Consider the following 14587-nt stretch of genomic DNA (forward strand, 5'->3'; position numbering starts at 1 on the left):
GGCGAGTGCGCCATTCACGATCGAGCGCAGAGTCACGTCGTGGTCGTTGATGCGCTCGGCCGCGCCTCGCAGGAGCGTCACATTGGGCTGGAGTGCCTTGTCGAGCGGGATGAAGAGTTTAGGGACGTACGACTTGTCGACAAGTGCGCGAGGAATTCCCACGGCGTGAAACGTAAAGCTTTGTTTCTCGATCACCGTGATCTTGACGGCAGACGAGACCTTGGACGCGAGCGCTTGGGCAAACTGGATGCCGGCGGGACCGCCTCCAATGACGACAACGTGGGGTTGCTGGACCATGGTGGTAGTGTTGTTAAGCTGGACGATTTGGAAATGGATCGCAGAATCAAAGACGACATGGTTGGCGCCATTTTGTTGGTGATGATGGGCATCCGGCGTGGCCACTGTGGTGATGTTGTCAATGCATGACAGCCATCATCGGCACATGATTGGCTACATTACAGCAAATCAGAGGCGATTTAGTTGGATCCACTTCATGGATTGGCTGAAATGGAGGTTGTACCGTTACACTCCCGATCGAGTGACTTCGTGGGACGCATCGGTTGACGTCGGCGCTGGCATGTGGGACACCGGGGAAACAACTTCTGCGGCGCATACATACACCCATGCAGATCTTGGAGCCTGGTGGCCTAAAATTTTCTCCGTTGAACTGCCCTGTCTCTGAAGTCAGAGGTGCAGCTAAAAAACTCTTATTTGGCTACAATTCTTCGCAACCAAAATTGGACAAGTTTCATGAGCGTCTACGGTGAACTCTTCCAGGGAGCTGTTTTGGACGCTGTCACCACGTCGGGCCCTGCGGGTCACGCATGGTTGAACGCCACGGCCCACTGCTCGTCGTCTCTCCAAGACGAAGCTGCGTATTGGTGATCATTTGGCGTGACGTACTTTCGGCTGCAGTGGCAAAACATCGCGTTCACAGGCCTCCAATCGACGCTGATGGTGGTGAATCCGCTCAACCTTGCGTCGACACTCGAATTGCTTCACTCGACATACACACGCGGGCCGTGGAGTCGAATATTTTCAATGTCTTCTTCATGAACGACATCTTCTTCATGGCTACGTGCGGTCAAAGCCTCGTGCGTGGCGCCACAAATTACTACGGCCTTGCGAAATGTGTCTACTCGACAACACCGAGTTTGGAGGCTTCCTGGGTCTCAGCGACGCCGATGGACATTTTGTCCATCAAACGGGTCTCGTGCGCGATGCGATTGGTCCGTTCTTGTCCGCGGATCTTTTTTGTTGTGGCGCCGCCGCCGCCACTCATCACTGCGATCGCCGCCTTTGAACAGCGTTTGTATACATTGCTCGAAGCCAACAGCAGTGCTGCAAGCGCGTACCAGCAACTCTCTCGGTGCCGCCGACGCCAACGTGGTGGCAGAATGGCTCGTTTCTCTTGTATGGGGGTAACCCCATGTGCCTCTACAACGCTCCAACGTCATTTCCGCAGCCGTTCTTTACCTTTGGTGACGCATGCAATAGTCATGAGCGTACAATAATGGTGTTCACGCCATCCGCGTTGGTGTTTGCCGTGAGCATGAATCGGATATCTGCCTGTGAGCTATGTTTTCCATTGTGCCGGCGATATGGCTCGACGTGGGTTTTTCCACGGCGGGGGCTCCTTTCTCTGCCCTGTGTCGTCGTTGCAAAGTTCAAGTACAATTTCTGTCGGGTTATTGCGTCTCTTCTTGTTTGAGAGCACGTGTTCGGGAGGAGCATTGTCGGCCTCGTACGCACAAACACCAGGGCCACTGGTATTTGCATCGCGTTTGCGGGGTTATCGCCGACGACCAACCTCACGTCGCTCTGCCGCCAAGTGCCCGGCGCCGTCGACGACTGCAAAGCCGTGCTGCGCGACGTTGTTGATTTATCGTCAACGCTTCCACTCGAGTCCAATGCGACATTGACGTCAACTGCGCACGCCGCACTATCGGCACTCAACATTCAAATCATGCAGTATGGCACGAACGTCGCTGCTCCAGAATCCATACTGACCATGTACACTTCGCCGCTGCTCCACGATGAATTCAGCTCTTTTGGGTACACGTTTGTCCACGACTTGATCTTGCCAGCGCGACGTCGTCTCCTTCACTGATGACGTGGTGACACTGACTGTTAGGCTGCTTGCTGAAAGGCAAATTGAAAACTGAATTACCAAGCACTTAAAGACCTTGTCTTGGGACGACTGGATGAGGGCGTCTGGGACGAGGGCAGCTAGCTGGAGGCATCGAGAGGTTTCTAGAAGCCTTGCTAGCCGGCTTGGCGTCGGCATCACCAAAAGGGGCGTAAGCACGCCCTGGCGATGACGTCACCACGACACCTGTGTTATGTGTCGTGACACTGACATTGCTCTCGGATCTCGTGCTACAAAAAGTGGAACCTGTTCAAAGCGCCGAGCTGCCCACGGCGTACGCTCTCTACGCCTTTGCTGTCGTCCAGTACGTCGCGCTGACGATCGCGTCGCTCGCGGGACTCACTGGCGTCTACATCCTGGCCAGTCGTGGCCACATTGACGGTCGAAACACGCTCAAACTCAGCCGTGTCGGCGGGATTGTCTGGGTCGGTCGTCCGCTCTTGCTGGTGCGCAGCTTTACAGCGCTCTGCCTCCTCTCGACGGCCACCCTCTCGCTCGAGAGGACTGGTTATGTGATGTACTTTAAATCCGAAGTGCCGGCCACCTTGTCGACGTGCTTGGCGGCGAGCGAGGTCACGTGGCTGGCGAGCACGGTGATCGACATCGGATTGCCTCTCACGCAAGAACACTCGGCCCGCTACGTGACGCTCCAGTCTCTGCTCGTTTTGGCGATTGCAGCATCGATGAGCTCGCTTCAACCGGTGGCCTACGCGGCCCAGATGGATCTGCAATGTGCGCCGACCGCGTTGGACTATCAAGTGACGTGTTCGACCGCCAGAATTGCAATCGGGTCGTACGACCGACTCGTCATTCGTCTTGAGACGGTGTTGCTGACGCAGGCGCCAAATGTCTCTTCAAGCACGACAAGTGATTCTATCGTGATGGCTACTACATGGACCGAGCTTCCGCGCTCGTAACAATACATGCGCGCAGTCAGCGCTTGCTTTTCGATGTGAAATCCTGGCGCCTCTACGCGGTGCAGCTCGAAATCGATCATATTCCTACCCGGTTGGCGTCGGGCGTACCGCTCCACGACGCATCGACCGCTACCTTCCGAGCCATTGCCCACTTCTATGCAAAGCATCCGCAAGGACTGGGCCATCTCCGACCGCTCTACCCATGACCCTCGATCGCGCTTGAAACCCAACACAAAAGACATCCCATGGCTCACCACATGCAGTTGCCACTTGGAATGATACGTTCATATATATGTTTCAAACGACAGAGTGTATGGAGACCAGTTTCCAGCGAAAGCGCCTACGACGGCACCGATGCGTTCCATGTGCCCCATGTCCGGCTTGCAAAGTAGTCGGCCCCCTTGATAAAGCGCACGACCCAGTCGCCCAGCACGAGCGGTCCATAGAAAGGCAGTGGGAACTGCGCGACGCCTGCATAAGGTCCGATCGGTAGCAGCATGAGACCGACGGGGTTCATCGCAAACGGTGCCATTGGCGTCTTGTACAAAAGGTGCTGCGCGAGCCCGTAGCCCAAATGTTTGGCTTGCTCCATCGCCACGTACGCCATCTTGGGCGACGGGTGGTTGCTCGCATCACCAAGGACATAGATGTGGTCCTTGCCCTCGAGCTGCATGGACGCATGGACCTTGATGCCTTGGGCTGCCACAAGATCCGGGTAAAGCGCGGCGAGGAGGCTCGTGTTGGGCGTCATGCCTGCGCACACGAGCTGCACGTCCGACGAGACAACTGTCCCGCCCGAGAGGGTGATGGTTTCGTGCGTGAACGAGTGCTCGGTGCGTCGAGTCGGGAGGCGCTCACCCAGCACGAGCTTCACACCGTGGGCGACTAGGCCCTCGGCCACCTTGGCCCGGAAGTGCTCCGACATGTTGGCGTTCGCAAGCAGTTGCGCGTTGCCATCGACAAGCGTGACGGTCTTGGTCGGGTACTTGACGGCGATTTCACCTGCAACTTCGCAGCCGACTGCGCCGCCGCCGACGATGAGGACGCTCTCGGCAGCAGCGATGGCATCGATGGCCGCATGCACGGACGCCGCGATGGTCTCGCGCGTGTAGACGTTCTCGGGTACCTTGATGGGCGCCGCGTAGCTGCTTCCGGTCGCAAGGATGCAATAGTCAAACGCGAGCTCCGTGGCGTCATCGGCGAGGCTGCCACCGACGTCGATGGTCCGCACAGACACGGCCGCGTCCGTCATGGACACGGCGAGACCGCGGACGAGCGTCACGTGCGACGGCAGTGCCTTGTCGAGCGGAATGAAAAGCTTGGGCACATACGACTTGTCGACGAAGGCCCGCGGCATGCCGTTGGCGTGGAACGTAAAGGTCTGCTTCTCGATGACCGTGATGCGCGCGCCGGGTGCGTAGTAGGCCAGCGACTGGGCAAACTGGATGCCGGCGTAGCCGCCGCCAACGACGACGACGCGAGGCGCGGGCGACGTCATGATACTTGTGCGTGGACGACCGTGAGCAAAGGACCAAGTGGGCCGCAAGTGCGAAGTCCGTCACCTAAGTCCGTGCAGGTGATGCGTGATCATGGCATACCGACACGCGATTGGCTACATTATAGCAAATCATAGCTGGCTATTCAAATAATTGCATTTTATTGGTTGAAATGGTAACGGTCCCGTGTCAACCCAACAATGGCGACAGATACGGTGACGGTAGCTACCGGTATGGTACTACTAGTACACACAACGACGGGCACCCTTCTTGGTCTCGTATGACTAGAGACTGTGAGCATCTCGCATGTGCCTGGGATCATGGCTGCAATGGATTCCATGTTTCTGGTACTCGCCACGATCACACGCAAGGGATGACGAGCCGCCAAGATGGCCATCATCGCTGACGAGTCCCGTCATCTTTAGATACGGGTACTCTTGAGAGACGAAAATTAGTATCCACGTGTGCTCCAATGTATAACTCGTTGGTGCTGCTAGCGAAGGTCGACATTTTGCCTTCGAGCCAACGACAAAGTCGGGTGTGCGATCAAACGAGTATGATAGTGCAAGCAACCGAGCGACCGAGACCAGCAACGCACTCTAGCGCGCCCGTCGTGGTCGTCGCCTTTTCTTGGTGTTCACGTCATCGGAAAGCGGTGTCGGCCAGCGGCTTGTGTGGGTGCGAGCTTGCTCCGTCTTTTATTTCCCGGGTCGCCTGTCGTGAAAAGATGCGGTGGGCTGTCCCGTACTAGTAGTGTGTGTGGTCTCTCGTCCCTTGTACTACATCCACGCGTGAGAGACTCTCCTCTCTTTTTAATCGTATCGTACTACAGCGCACGTCTAGTAAGTTCCTACTCTATCTTCGACATCGAGGCTGCAACTCCTTGCAGAAGCAACTTCTAATGGTCGATCGAGGATTGGTCGGCGCGAATCTTCCAGCTGCACACCGATTGGTCCAAAATGGGGCCAATCCAAGTAACGTATTCCTGCTTCTCGACAATAGCGCGTTTTCATTGGTCTATTTTTACCCAATCCAACGTGGATAACGTAAGCATCTTTGCCACGTTAGCTGTTGATGCCCACGGCCAACGGACATCATCGGACATGGCACAACACCGCTGGCCGCGATCTTGCGCAGCACGGTCGCCGCCCCACGCGCTCCTATCCCATTTCTCATTTTTCTGACGTTGACCACACATGACGACCACGGTGCCAGAGATTGTCATTGTCGGCGGCGGCTACGCGGGCATCCAGCTCGCGCAGGCCCTCGCGTCGAGCTTGCCAGCGACCATCGCGCACGTCACCGTCATTGAGCAGCAGTCTTTCTCGTTCCATGCGATTGGCGCCCCGCGCGCGCTCGTAGACAAGAGCTTTGTGCCCAAGCTCTTCATGCCGCTCGACAAGGCACTGCCAGCCCACGCGACACTGGTGCGTGGCATCGCAGAGTCCATTTCTGCCACCGACGTGGGCGTTCGTCTTATCACAGAAGACGGCGACGAGCTTAGTACGACGACACAATCGATTCGGTTCGACCACCTTGTGCTCGCCACGGGCAGCGGATACCCCGCGCCGATCAAGGTCGCCAACAACGTGTACAACCGGTCAACCATTGAGGCGTCGCTTCTCGAGACGTACGATCGCATTGCGGCAGCTTCCAGCGTCTTGATTGTCGGGGGCGGCGCCGTCGGCTGCGAGATCGCGGGCGAGATTGCAACGACGTACCCGGAAAAGACCGTCACGCTCGTCGATGGCAACAAGGAGCTCGTCTCGAACGCTGTGGTTTCCGACAAATTTCGTACACGCCTTGCGGACGGCCTCACGCAGCGCGGCGTCAAGCTCATTCTGGGCGAGCGACTGCCAGAGCGGCTCACGGCGCATTCGTATGCGACCACAACGATCACGCTCTCGGGTGGCACGCAAGTCACGTCCGACGTGCAGCTCGTGTGCGCCGGTGGCACGCTCAATACGTCGCTCATCGCGGCGCTGGACCCGTCGCTGGTGACGCCCACCGGCATCAAAGTCACACCGGCCTTCCAAGTCGACGATCCCAAGTATCAAAATATCTATGTTCTTGGCGATGCGAGCAACCACCCGTCGCCCAAGATGGCGTACATTGCCGGCGCGCAAGCCAAGTTTCTTGCCGCCGGGCTTGTTAAGAAGATCAAAAACGGCACGCCCTTGCCGCCGTTCTCGGCCGGCTCGACCCAAGGCCTTTTGATTCCAATTGGCCGAGACGGCGGCGTCGCGCAGCTTCCACTCTTTGGCGGCGCTTTGCCGGCGACTGGCTCGTGCGCATGATCAAGAGCAAGGATTACTTTGCAGCCAAGACGTGGGCCACGTGGAACGCAGCGCTGCCGCAGTAATTGGACGACCTTGTATCACAATGAATGGATATCTACAGTGTACATCTTTTGAATTGTTTGGTGAGTGGTATCGGTGCAAGCAACAATTCGTGCCAAGGTTGTAGCGACACGAGATCAAAGTGTTTCTACAAGCAAGGGCAATGCAGCGTCCTCATGGATACTGGCGTCTCTTTAGCCACGGTTTTATGCAATGATCGGCCATGTCGTGACGTGTCAGCATGTCCGCGCTCCAACACACTATTTCCGTGATTCAACCAACACCAAATCCTCCGTACGACGCTGCGCCAATGAATGTGCCCAATCAGCAATCAGCAGCAGCATGGACGCGCTCTGGACGAACGCGGGAAGCATGCCCATTGCCGGTACGATGACACGACAATATCGTCCACGTCTATTGACAAAGGTTGACCGTATACTAGACATTGTCAAGGCCAACGTGCATCGCACGGACGTGGGCGAAGCCGGTACGCGCGCGTGGACCGACGCCCTCTTGGCGGACCTCGTCGCGCAGTGCGACCTCGTCGATAGCAGTGCGTCGCCGACGGCAATTCCCAACGAAAGCCAGCTCGGCACGCTCCTCTCGGCGGCCGGCCTCGTACGCCCGGCTATATCTTACTGCATCGAGTCTCATTCCCGCGCTAGACCATCCGGTATGTCACCGAAACGAGCGTCTTCAAGTCGTACCTCGGAGCGTTTGAAGCCGTCTTTCTGCGCGTGCTGCGGCTCACGCACTGGACCAAGCCATACTTGGGCCTCAAGGTAGGGTATGTGCAATATGGAGCATTGGATCGAGCGCGTTTGACGTGTAGATGGTGGCGCTGCGCGGCTGCACGCGTCTCATGGAGTGCTTTGAGTCGACGAGCGCGTCGTTGGCGCCAGTGCTCTTGAGTTGGACGCACACACTGCTGGTGCAATGCGCGCTCGACTCGCTCTCGACGCAGCTGCTCTTTCGCCCGACGTGCGAGCTCCTCAACGTCTTGGTGCAAACCCAGCCGTCGGCGGCGTCGACCCTCTTGACCGAGGTACTCTCTTCGTCGCTTTCAAACATTGTGAAATAGGCATGTCGTGGATCGATCCATAGGTGCTCCCCGAGATCCTCGAGCTCCACACGAGGTATGCTCGACCTATTTTTGTGAAACATCACGACAAGACATTGTGTCCATCTAGTGTCTTTGTGACATCGACCGACTACCACAACGATATTGTCGAATGGAACACGCTGGCGAACGTGGTGCTCGACCAGCTTTTCCCAGCGCTCCCGAGTGCGCGCCAGCTCATGACGGCCACCGCGTCGTCGACGCCGTCGCGTGGCCTGCCGTCGCGTGTGCCACCAGCGACGTGGAGGGCGTTTCTCGAAACGCTGCCGTCGCTCACGGACGTGGCCTCCATCGCCGCGATCCTCCCGGCCCTCTACCGCCTCGCGGTGGTCGAGTACGGCGGCGATGTCGCGAACGAGACGTTTAATCTCTTCCTCTCGCATCTCCTCGATGGGTACGGCGTCGTGTGTAGAGCGATGTTATAACCAAGGGCGTAGCTTGCGCGCCTTGCCGTGGGACCACCCGAGCCAGCTCGAGCTGGGCCATGGCCTCGTCGAGAGCGTCCGGGACCTCTTGATCGCCGGGCATTTGCAGCAGCAAGCTCTAGCGCCGGACGCGGACGTGTTTTCGACGCTCGAGGCGCTCGTGCACAAGCTTCCCGTACGCTTGTTTTTTTTCTTTTCTGGAACTATGGAGGAGTCCCACGACATGCTAGGAGCTGGCCAAAGACCGCATGTTTAAAGGCGTCAAAGCAATGTTGCCCGACCTCCGCGACGCCACGACCGAGGTACACATTGTCCATCGAATACGTAGTCCTCGTATCTCATATAAAAATGTAGGCATTTATTGCGCTCATGTATTGCATGGGACGCGATTTTTGGGACCTCCAAGCGGCGTTTGTGCGGGACGTGGCCATGAAGCTCGCGGATCCGCTTGTGTTTGGCGACGTGCTCTTTGTGCTGCGTCCGTCCAGCGACGCCAAGTACGAACCGTACGAGCGTCTCGTGTCGACGACCGTCGCGATGCTCCAGAAGGGCCTCCAGCAGCTCCATCGGTACTCCAAGGTAGTAGATGGATAGGTTGTGTGCCGCATACTAGGATTTTTTATGTGCCTGTAGCCCATGGCACAGCGGCTTCTGGGGTCGGTGGGCCACACGGTCGCGGGCGCCGGGCCGTTCATCGCGCCGTATGTCGCGGACGTGGCCGAGACGCTCGTGGACCTGTACGGCACGGGCTCGAACTCGCTTCAAGACCTTTTTGTCGTCGCGCTGACCCATTTGTATGTCGCGTCGCCGTTCACCGTATGGACAGATTGTCCTTTTCGACGACGACAAGTTGACCAATATGATGTAGGAGACTGATCTCGTGCAAGGCTATTGCGACATTCTCTCGACGTCGGTGCTGGACACCAAAGCGTCGGGCCTTGAGAGTTTGGCCATGCTCTTGGCCAAGGATGCGCCGTGGGTGGTCCGCACGCTGCCCGCACCGTTTTGGACGGCGTTCTTGGAGACGTGCACGGACGCGCTCTCGTCGTTTCCCGTGTTTGAAGAGGACGTGCCTGTGATCGTGCGTCAGCTGCAGCTCTGCACGCAATTGCTGCCGCACCAAAGCAACATGGACGCGTGGAACACTAACGTGCTCTTGCCGATGGTCGCCCATTTCCACGACGTCGTCTGCGACGAAGGGTTGATCGAGGTCCAAGACGCGTCCCAGATGCTGCTCGACGCGCTGCAACGCCGTTGATCGACAGTCTAGTACTTTTGCTATTACTCGACGACACAATTCTGTCTGTAGCGACAATATTACGGCGTTGTGTCTCGTTAAAAAAAATGGACGTTATTAAGAGTTGGCAGGCTGCCGTGTGAGCTCGGCAAGCTCGGCGCGGTACTGCTCCAGATTCGTTGCGAGCATATCTGCGTAGAGCTACTCGGACACATAACGATTTGACAGAGTCCATTGTCGTCCTACCTGCAGAGAAGGCGCGAGGGACGCAAGCGCTTGCCACATGGGCTGCAGCACGTAGCCGACGAAGTTGACTTGGACGTTGTAGCGCGTTGCCTTGGCCTCGAGGTTCTCCATAAAGGGAGCGATCGAGAGCTGCAAGCTGGCTTCTTCTTTCGCCTGGTTTTGAAACTCGTCTAAAGCGCGCTCGCCCCACTTGATGGCGAGCTTGAACGGAAGGGCTTGGGCACTGAGGTCGCAGCTGTGTACAATCGACTCCATCAAAAACGTTCTACATCGTTGTCAACCTCGGATGCGTCCGTCGAGTATTCTTGTACCGGTTCGAGTGGTCGGTCCACTGGCTACGTGGCATGTTCTCCATAACCTTGACTTGGGCAAAGTGATTCGTCATATCGGTCGCCATGATGCAGCGAATGATGTTGCGGCGCACTTGGCGGAATGCGTCCGAGGACAACTTGTCCAAAATGTTGGTGGACGGAGTGCTCAAGATGATAAACGTGACGCGGCAGTGGTGGCGCTCGAGCACCGCGTCGTCGTTGTGCGTGAGCGCAATCGAGCTCACGCACTTGACTTCAAAGTCGTTGTTGTTGCCCGGGTGGTCCACGTCTACCACAAGAAATCCATGTGATCCATATGGAAATCCTTTTTTGCATCCATACCGTGACAAAGCGCGGCAAGGAGCACCGAAAAAATATCGAGGCTTGGCAAGAGCTTGCGGGCAAAGAGCTTGATTTGCATGTGCGCTGCGTGCATGACCTGGAAGCCATGGTAAAAGTTGTGGTATGGATTTGCGCGATAGTGCTGCGCGACGCTTGCGACAAAGGCTTGGAGCTTCTCAGGCTCAATGCCGTACTGGTCCACAAATCCATACGCACGGAGGAGCGCTTGGGCCGAGACCAAGACCTCGCTAAAGCTAAACGAGAGAATGTCGAGGTCCCATGCGTCGAGCTCCGGTCGCGACGGCACGCGGACATCACGTCCAAACGCATCCGACTGCTGCGACTCGGTGGCCCCGGTCGTATTCGCGCCTGACGTACGGCGGCTGTACTTTTGAAGCAGACTGGAAATGATGCCGGCTTCGGTCACCTCGTCGCTCCCACTCGAGTGCTTGTCGCTGACCACCTACGCATATCAATGAAATCGACTTCCATATTTTATAGAGAAAGGACACCGCATATAAAAAATGCCAATAAATCAAGAAAAAGACGTGAAAAGGGAAAAGAATCCATCCACCATGAAATGCACGGCAACATGCCCGGGTAGTACCTTGTAGTAGCACACTTCCAACGACAGCTTGCCGAGCGCGTACTGGATTTCTTTGCAGAAGCGCCCCATCGTAATGCGGTCCTCGCTTGTAAACGCAATCACGTGGGATCCCTGGAGCTTATTGATGCACATGGCCACCGCAACCACCTTGGGGTTGGTCGGGGCATTTTCCTCAAACACGGGCATGCACAGCACGCTCTTGGTGCGGTACCCCGTCATCGAATCGTGCGTCGGATCAAAGAGGTTGTGCGTGTCTACAAAACAAATGCTTGATACATTGACACAAATGACAATAGTGTAGTACATGCGTCGCGCGTGCACACGGTGTCCCCGGTCGTTGCCACAAGACCCGAAATGCCCTTGTACATGGGCTGGCGCACGGTGATTTCTTCGCCATTGGTCTGGTTCGTCGACGTGATCCAGAGTTCGTTCTTGAGATGATCCACGAGCAAAAAGCCAAACCGGTCGCACTCCTACATCACGACAGAATATATTGTGTTGACCTCCAACGATAGACAAACTAGTTTATCGTACCATGATGGTCTTGCCTTGCGCCATGATGAGGTCCGTCAACCGGTGAATGTCGGTCTCGAGCGTGATAAACTCGGAGAGCGTCAAACGGATTTCAGCGAGTTTTTTGGAAATCATGACCTCGTTGTGGAGGTACGATTTGTGCAGCGAAATGCCGGCCGCCTACATTGACATTTGCATGCATGACAATCTTGGTCCCACAAACATGAACGACCTCGGCAATGTAGCTCAGAAAGAGCGTATCTTCAATCGTAAAGTCGGTGCCGTCTTGCTTGTTGATGGCCTCGACCACGGCGAGGATGTTGCCGTCCGGGTCTTTGACCGGGACGCACAAGAGCTTCTTCGTGGCAAAGCCCGTCTTGACGTCCATGTCCTTGTCAAAGCACGGATGCTTTTGTGCATCGTTGGTCGTTACCACTTGGCCTATCGACAAAATGTGCGTGGGATATGAATAAAACAGTTGTGCACGTACCGGTGCGCGCGACGAGACCGGCAATGCCACAGTCCATCGAGACGTACTGGCCCTTGGCTTCGTCGCTCGCATGAAGAATGTACAAGTCGTTCTCGCCTTGGATGCGCAAGAAGAGGCAAATGCGCTCGACATGCAAGAGCTCGTACGACACGTCCATGATTTTCTCCAGGACGCGCGCTGGGTTGCCCTCCACCGAGATGCTTCGGTTGAGTTTGAGTAAAATCTCAATGCGCGATTGGGCAGTCTGGCGCTCTTTCGATAGCTTGAGGTTCCAGACCTAAATCATATAAAATGCAACGAGATTCTACAATAGATGGAGCAGGTACAGCCGAGCCCGACATGACGCAGAGGTGTTCGAGACTAGGAAAATCATGTCAAATACGATCCAAACGTCAATTCGGGTGCTATACCGCTCCTTGTCGAGGGACGTAAACACTTGATTTTGACGGTACTCGTCGGCGTGTTGGCGCTGCGTAATGACCTGGAGGGCGCCTATCGATGATTCTCGCTCGTAAAACTATAGCTCAACATATATAGCTAAAAAACGAGGTACCCAGCACGGTGCTGTGGGCGTTGTGGATCGGAATGCACAAGAGCGAGTGTGGCGAAAAGTCGAGTTCTTCCATTTGCGCCTCAAACTGGCCCGACACTGCGACTTGCAGCGAATCCAAAAGCGTATCGGTCTACAAGAATACCATCATGTCGTCGCAGTTCTCTTCTCATATTGTACTATACCAAAAGGACGTGCCCAAACGTCGTCGAGTCGTCAATCAGCATGGACCCTTCGTCTTCGAGAAGGGGTGGTTTCTTCGTGAGTTCAAAGCTCAGCTCGTCGGTAGTGACCACATTCATCGAGTAGACAGTCATGTGTGTGCTCGTTTCGTTGACGAGCGCCAGCGAGTAGCGTCGTGCAGTTACAAGGTTGCGCGCTGCGTTAAGCGTCGAAAGCACCACATCTCGGTGCGCCGTCTGGTGCGTGATCGCGCGTGTCGCTTGCAGCAAGGCTTCCAGCTAGCACAAAAAAGCGAGTAAATTTTCAACCCAATCCGTACATCCCGACCTCGGACGTTTTCATCTTGAGCTTGTGGATCTCTTCGTCCTTCTTGGTGGTGGTTGGTGGCCGCGAATCCAACTCTTTGGCAGCTAGGATTTTTTCGTTGCGCTGCTTGTCCTTGATGACTTGCAGCGTAAGGTGCTTGAACCGGTTGGCGTTGACCCCGGTCGCGTTCGGGCTCTTGGACTGCTGCTGCATGGTCTCGACCTTGAGCTGCTGGTCCGCGAGCTGCCGCTCCAGTGTAAAAACACGGTGGTTCATTTCATCGAGCTTTTGATGCAAGACGCGCTTCTCGCTCAGTAGCGTCTTGGTGCCATCGACCACGTTCTGCAGAATGTGCTTGGGCACGACAACCGTCCCGGACGAAGCCTCTGCGTCGCCCATAAGTGCTGGAATACGCTGTGGCCAAAGCGTCGAAGAAAGGATCGAAATGTTCTCTTGTTCGGAAAACCACGCGCCAGCGTCTCCATAAAATACGTGGCAGCATCTGCATGCGACTCTCGATCTATCTTCATGGAATACTGATTGATGCATCAAAAGTCGTTGCATTCATGTTTGTAGCGTATACATCTTCTCGGCTCGCAATCACATCTACATGGCCAACTACAAGGCGACCGAGCTCGCAGCCGGGGCCGACACGGGCGCGGGTGTCGACAGGTGCTGACTGCTGCTGCTGTAGGATGCCGCCCGCGTCGAGAGAGAGCCGCGGTTGAGGCCGTTCGCAGGACTATGGAGCAATAGGTTCTTATTGAAAGTCCTTCCAACCTCGCGCCGTACCTCTCCACGGCCATCGTGAGTGCATCATAGAGCGGTTGCGCAGCAACGGGTGGGCGTTCTAGACTCTGTGCGTATGCGCTCAGGGAAAATCGAAGCAGGCCGTACCTCGGCCGCTGAGAAGGTCTGCCGCTGTGACCTCCTTGCCGTAAAACTCCAGGTTCACATCCGGTCGCGCGAGCACGACCGAACCTTCAACCGAAATACCGATAAAAAGTCCCTGCGGACTTTTGTTATCGACAATATATGCCAGAGAAAGTCATCGAGTACCTTGGAGTGCGAGTACGAGTAGCACGGTGCGATGCCACCAGGACCTACCCGCGTCATATGAGTGGTAACCACAAGGCGAGGCGACTACCGGCTTCCATCGCGCCCGCAGCAACACGTCCGAGCGGCCCGGCGGCCACCCCGAGCTCGGCACCCATGTTGACTTGGCCTTGGGCACAGAACGTATCGACGGCAGCTACCACGCATAGTATCAAGTCGATACATTGATGCATCTTGCGAGGATGATCGTACAGCGGGTGTTGAGGATGATGACAAAGTCGGTGACACCGCCACCGATTG

At 56.2% G+C, this 14587-nt stretch overlaps 7 protein-coding genes across 7 annotated transcripts in view; 3 read left to right on the forward strand and 4 right to left on the reverse strand.

The window, feature by feature from the left end:
* Positions 1–297, reverse strand: part of SPRG_21203 (hypothetical protein) — a gene marked incomplete at both ends in the record, with an annotated part of 1227 nt that extends 930 nt beyond the window's left edge. Inside the window, one exon of the mRNA XM_012351946.1 lies at positions 131–297. Coding sequence (XP_012207336.1) covers positions 131–297 — 167 coding nt within the window. The remainder of the gene's footprint in view (positions 1–130) is intronic.
* Positions 298–1720: 1423 nt separating this feature from the next.
* SPRG_12838 (hypothetical protein) lies at positions 1721–3020 on the forward strand (the record flags this gene model as incomplete). The annotated part of the gene is made up of 3 exons (XM_012351923.1): positions 1721–2055; positions 2406–2914; positions 2989–3020. Exons 1-3 carry the CDS (start codon positions 1967–1969, stop codon positions 3018–3020), a joined length of 630 nt encoding a protein of 209 aa, XP_012207313.1. The 5' UTR covers positions 1721–1966.
* Positions 3021–3331: 311 nt separating this feature from the next.
* Positions 3332–4564, reverse strand: SPRG_12839 (hypothetical protein; the record flags this gene model as incomplete). The annotated part of the gene is made up of 1 exon (XM_012351924.1): positions 3332–4564. The coding sequence occupies one exon, from the start codon at positions 4562–4564 to the stop codon at positions 3407–3409; it is 1158 nt and encodes a 385-aa protein (XP_012207314.1). The 3' UTR covers positions 3332–3406.
* A 1120-nt stretch (positions 4565–5684) lies between these two features.
* SPRG_12840 (hypothetical protein) lies at positions 5685–6967 on the forward strand. The gene has a single exon (XM_012351925.1). The coding sequence runs from the start codon at positions 5759–5761 to the stop codon at positions 6857–6859; it is 1101 nt and encodes a 366-aa protein (XP_012207315.1). The 5' UTR covers positions 5685–5758; the 3' UTR covers positions 6860–6967.
* Positions 6968–7235: 268 nt separating this feature from the next.
* On the forward strand, positions 7236–9811 carry SPRG_12841 (hypothetical protein). Its single transcript, XM_012351926.1, has 11 exons — positions 7236–7286; positions 7344–7519; positions 7567–7683; positions 7734–7946; positions 8006–8037; positions 8092–8415; positions 8459–8621; positions 8677–8748; positions 8801–9025; positions 9080–9262; positions 9315–9811. Exons 1-11 carry the CDS (start codon positions 7244–7246, stop codon positions 9702–9704), a joined length of 1938 nt encoding a protein of 645 aa, XP_012207316.1. The 5' UTR covers positions 7236–7243; the 3' UTR covers positions 9705–9811.
* On the reverse strand, positions 9733–13630 carry SPRG_12842 (hypothetical protein; the record flags this gene model as incomplete). The annotated part of the gene is made up of 14 exons (XM_012351927.1): positions 9733–9884; positions 9930–10194; positions 10241–10529; positions 10583–11045; positions 11190–11443; positions 11494–11662; positions 11724–11882; positions 11935–12143; positions 12193–12469; positions 12519–12552; positions 12603–12684; positions 12746–12875; positions 12928–13203; positions 13253–13630. The coding sequence occupies 14 exons, from the start codon at positions 13628–13630 to the stop codon at positions 9801–9803; spliced, it is 3069 nt and encodes a 1022-aa protein (XP_012207317.1). The 3' UTR covers positions 9733–9800.
* Positions 13631–13849: 219 nt separating this feature from the next.
* SPRG_21204 (hypothetical protein) lies at positions 13850–14445 on the reverse strand (the record flags this gene model as incomplete). Its single annotated transcript, XM_012351947.1, has 5 exons — positions 13850–13973; positions 14024–14081; positions 14129–14240; positions 14291–14334; positions 14379–14445. 5 exons carry the CDS (start codon positions 14443–14445, stop codon positions 13850–13852), a joined length of 405 nt encoding a protein of 134 aa, XP_012207337.1.
* Positions 14446–14587: the final 142 nt, after the last annotated feature.

The sequence above is a fragment of the Saprolegnia parasitica genome (genome assembly GCF_000151545.1).
Source record: "Saprolegnia parasitica CBS 223.65 unplaced genomic scaffold supercont2.89, whole genome shotgun sequence".
Lineage (NCBI taxonomy): Eukaryota > Oomycota > Saprolegniomycetes > Saprolegniales > Saprolegniaceae > Saprolegnia > Saprolegnia parasitica.

Excerpts from the sequence above, each read along its gene's own strand:
- SPRG_12840 (XM_012351925.1), top strand. The coding sequence starts at position 5,759 with ATGACGACCACGGTGCCAGAGATTGTCATTGTCGGCGGCGGCTACGCG.
- SPRG_12841 (XM_012351926.1), top strand. The coding sequence starts at position 7,244 with ATGGACGCGCTCTGGACGAACGCGGGAAGCATGCCCATTGCCG. Across the intron at positions 7,520-7,566 it reads TCCTCTCGGCGGCCGGCCTC|ACCATCCGGTATGTCACCGA; the intron begins GTACGCCCGGCT and ends TTCCCGCGCTAG. Across the intron at positions 8,416-8,458 it reads CTCTCGCATCTCCTCGATGG|CTTGCGCGCCTTGCCGTGGG; the intron begins GTACGGCGTCGT and ends CCAAGGGCGTAG.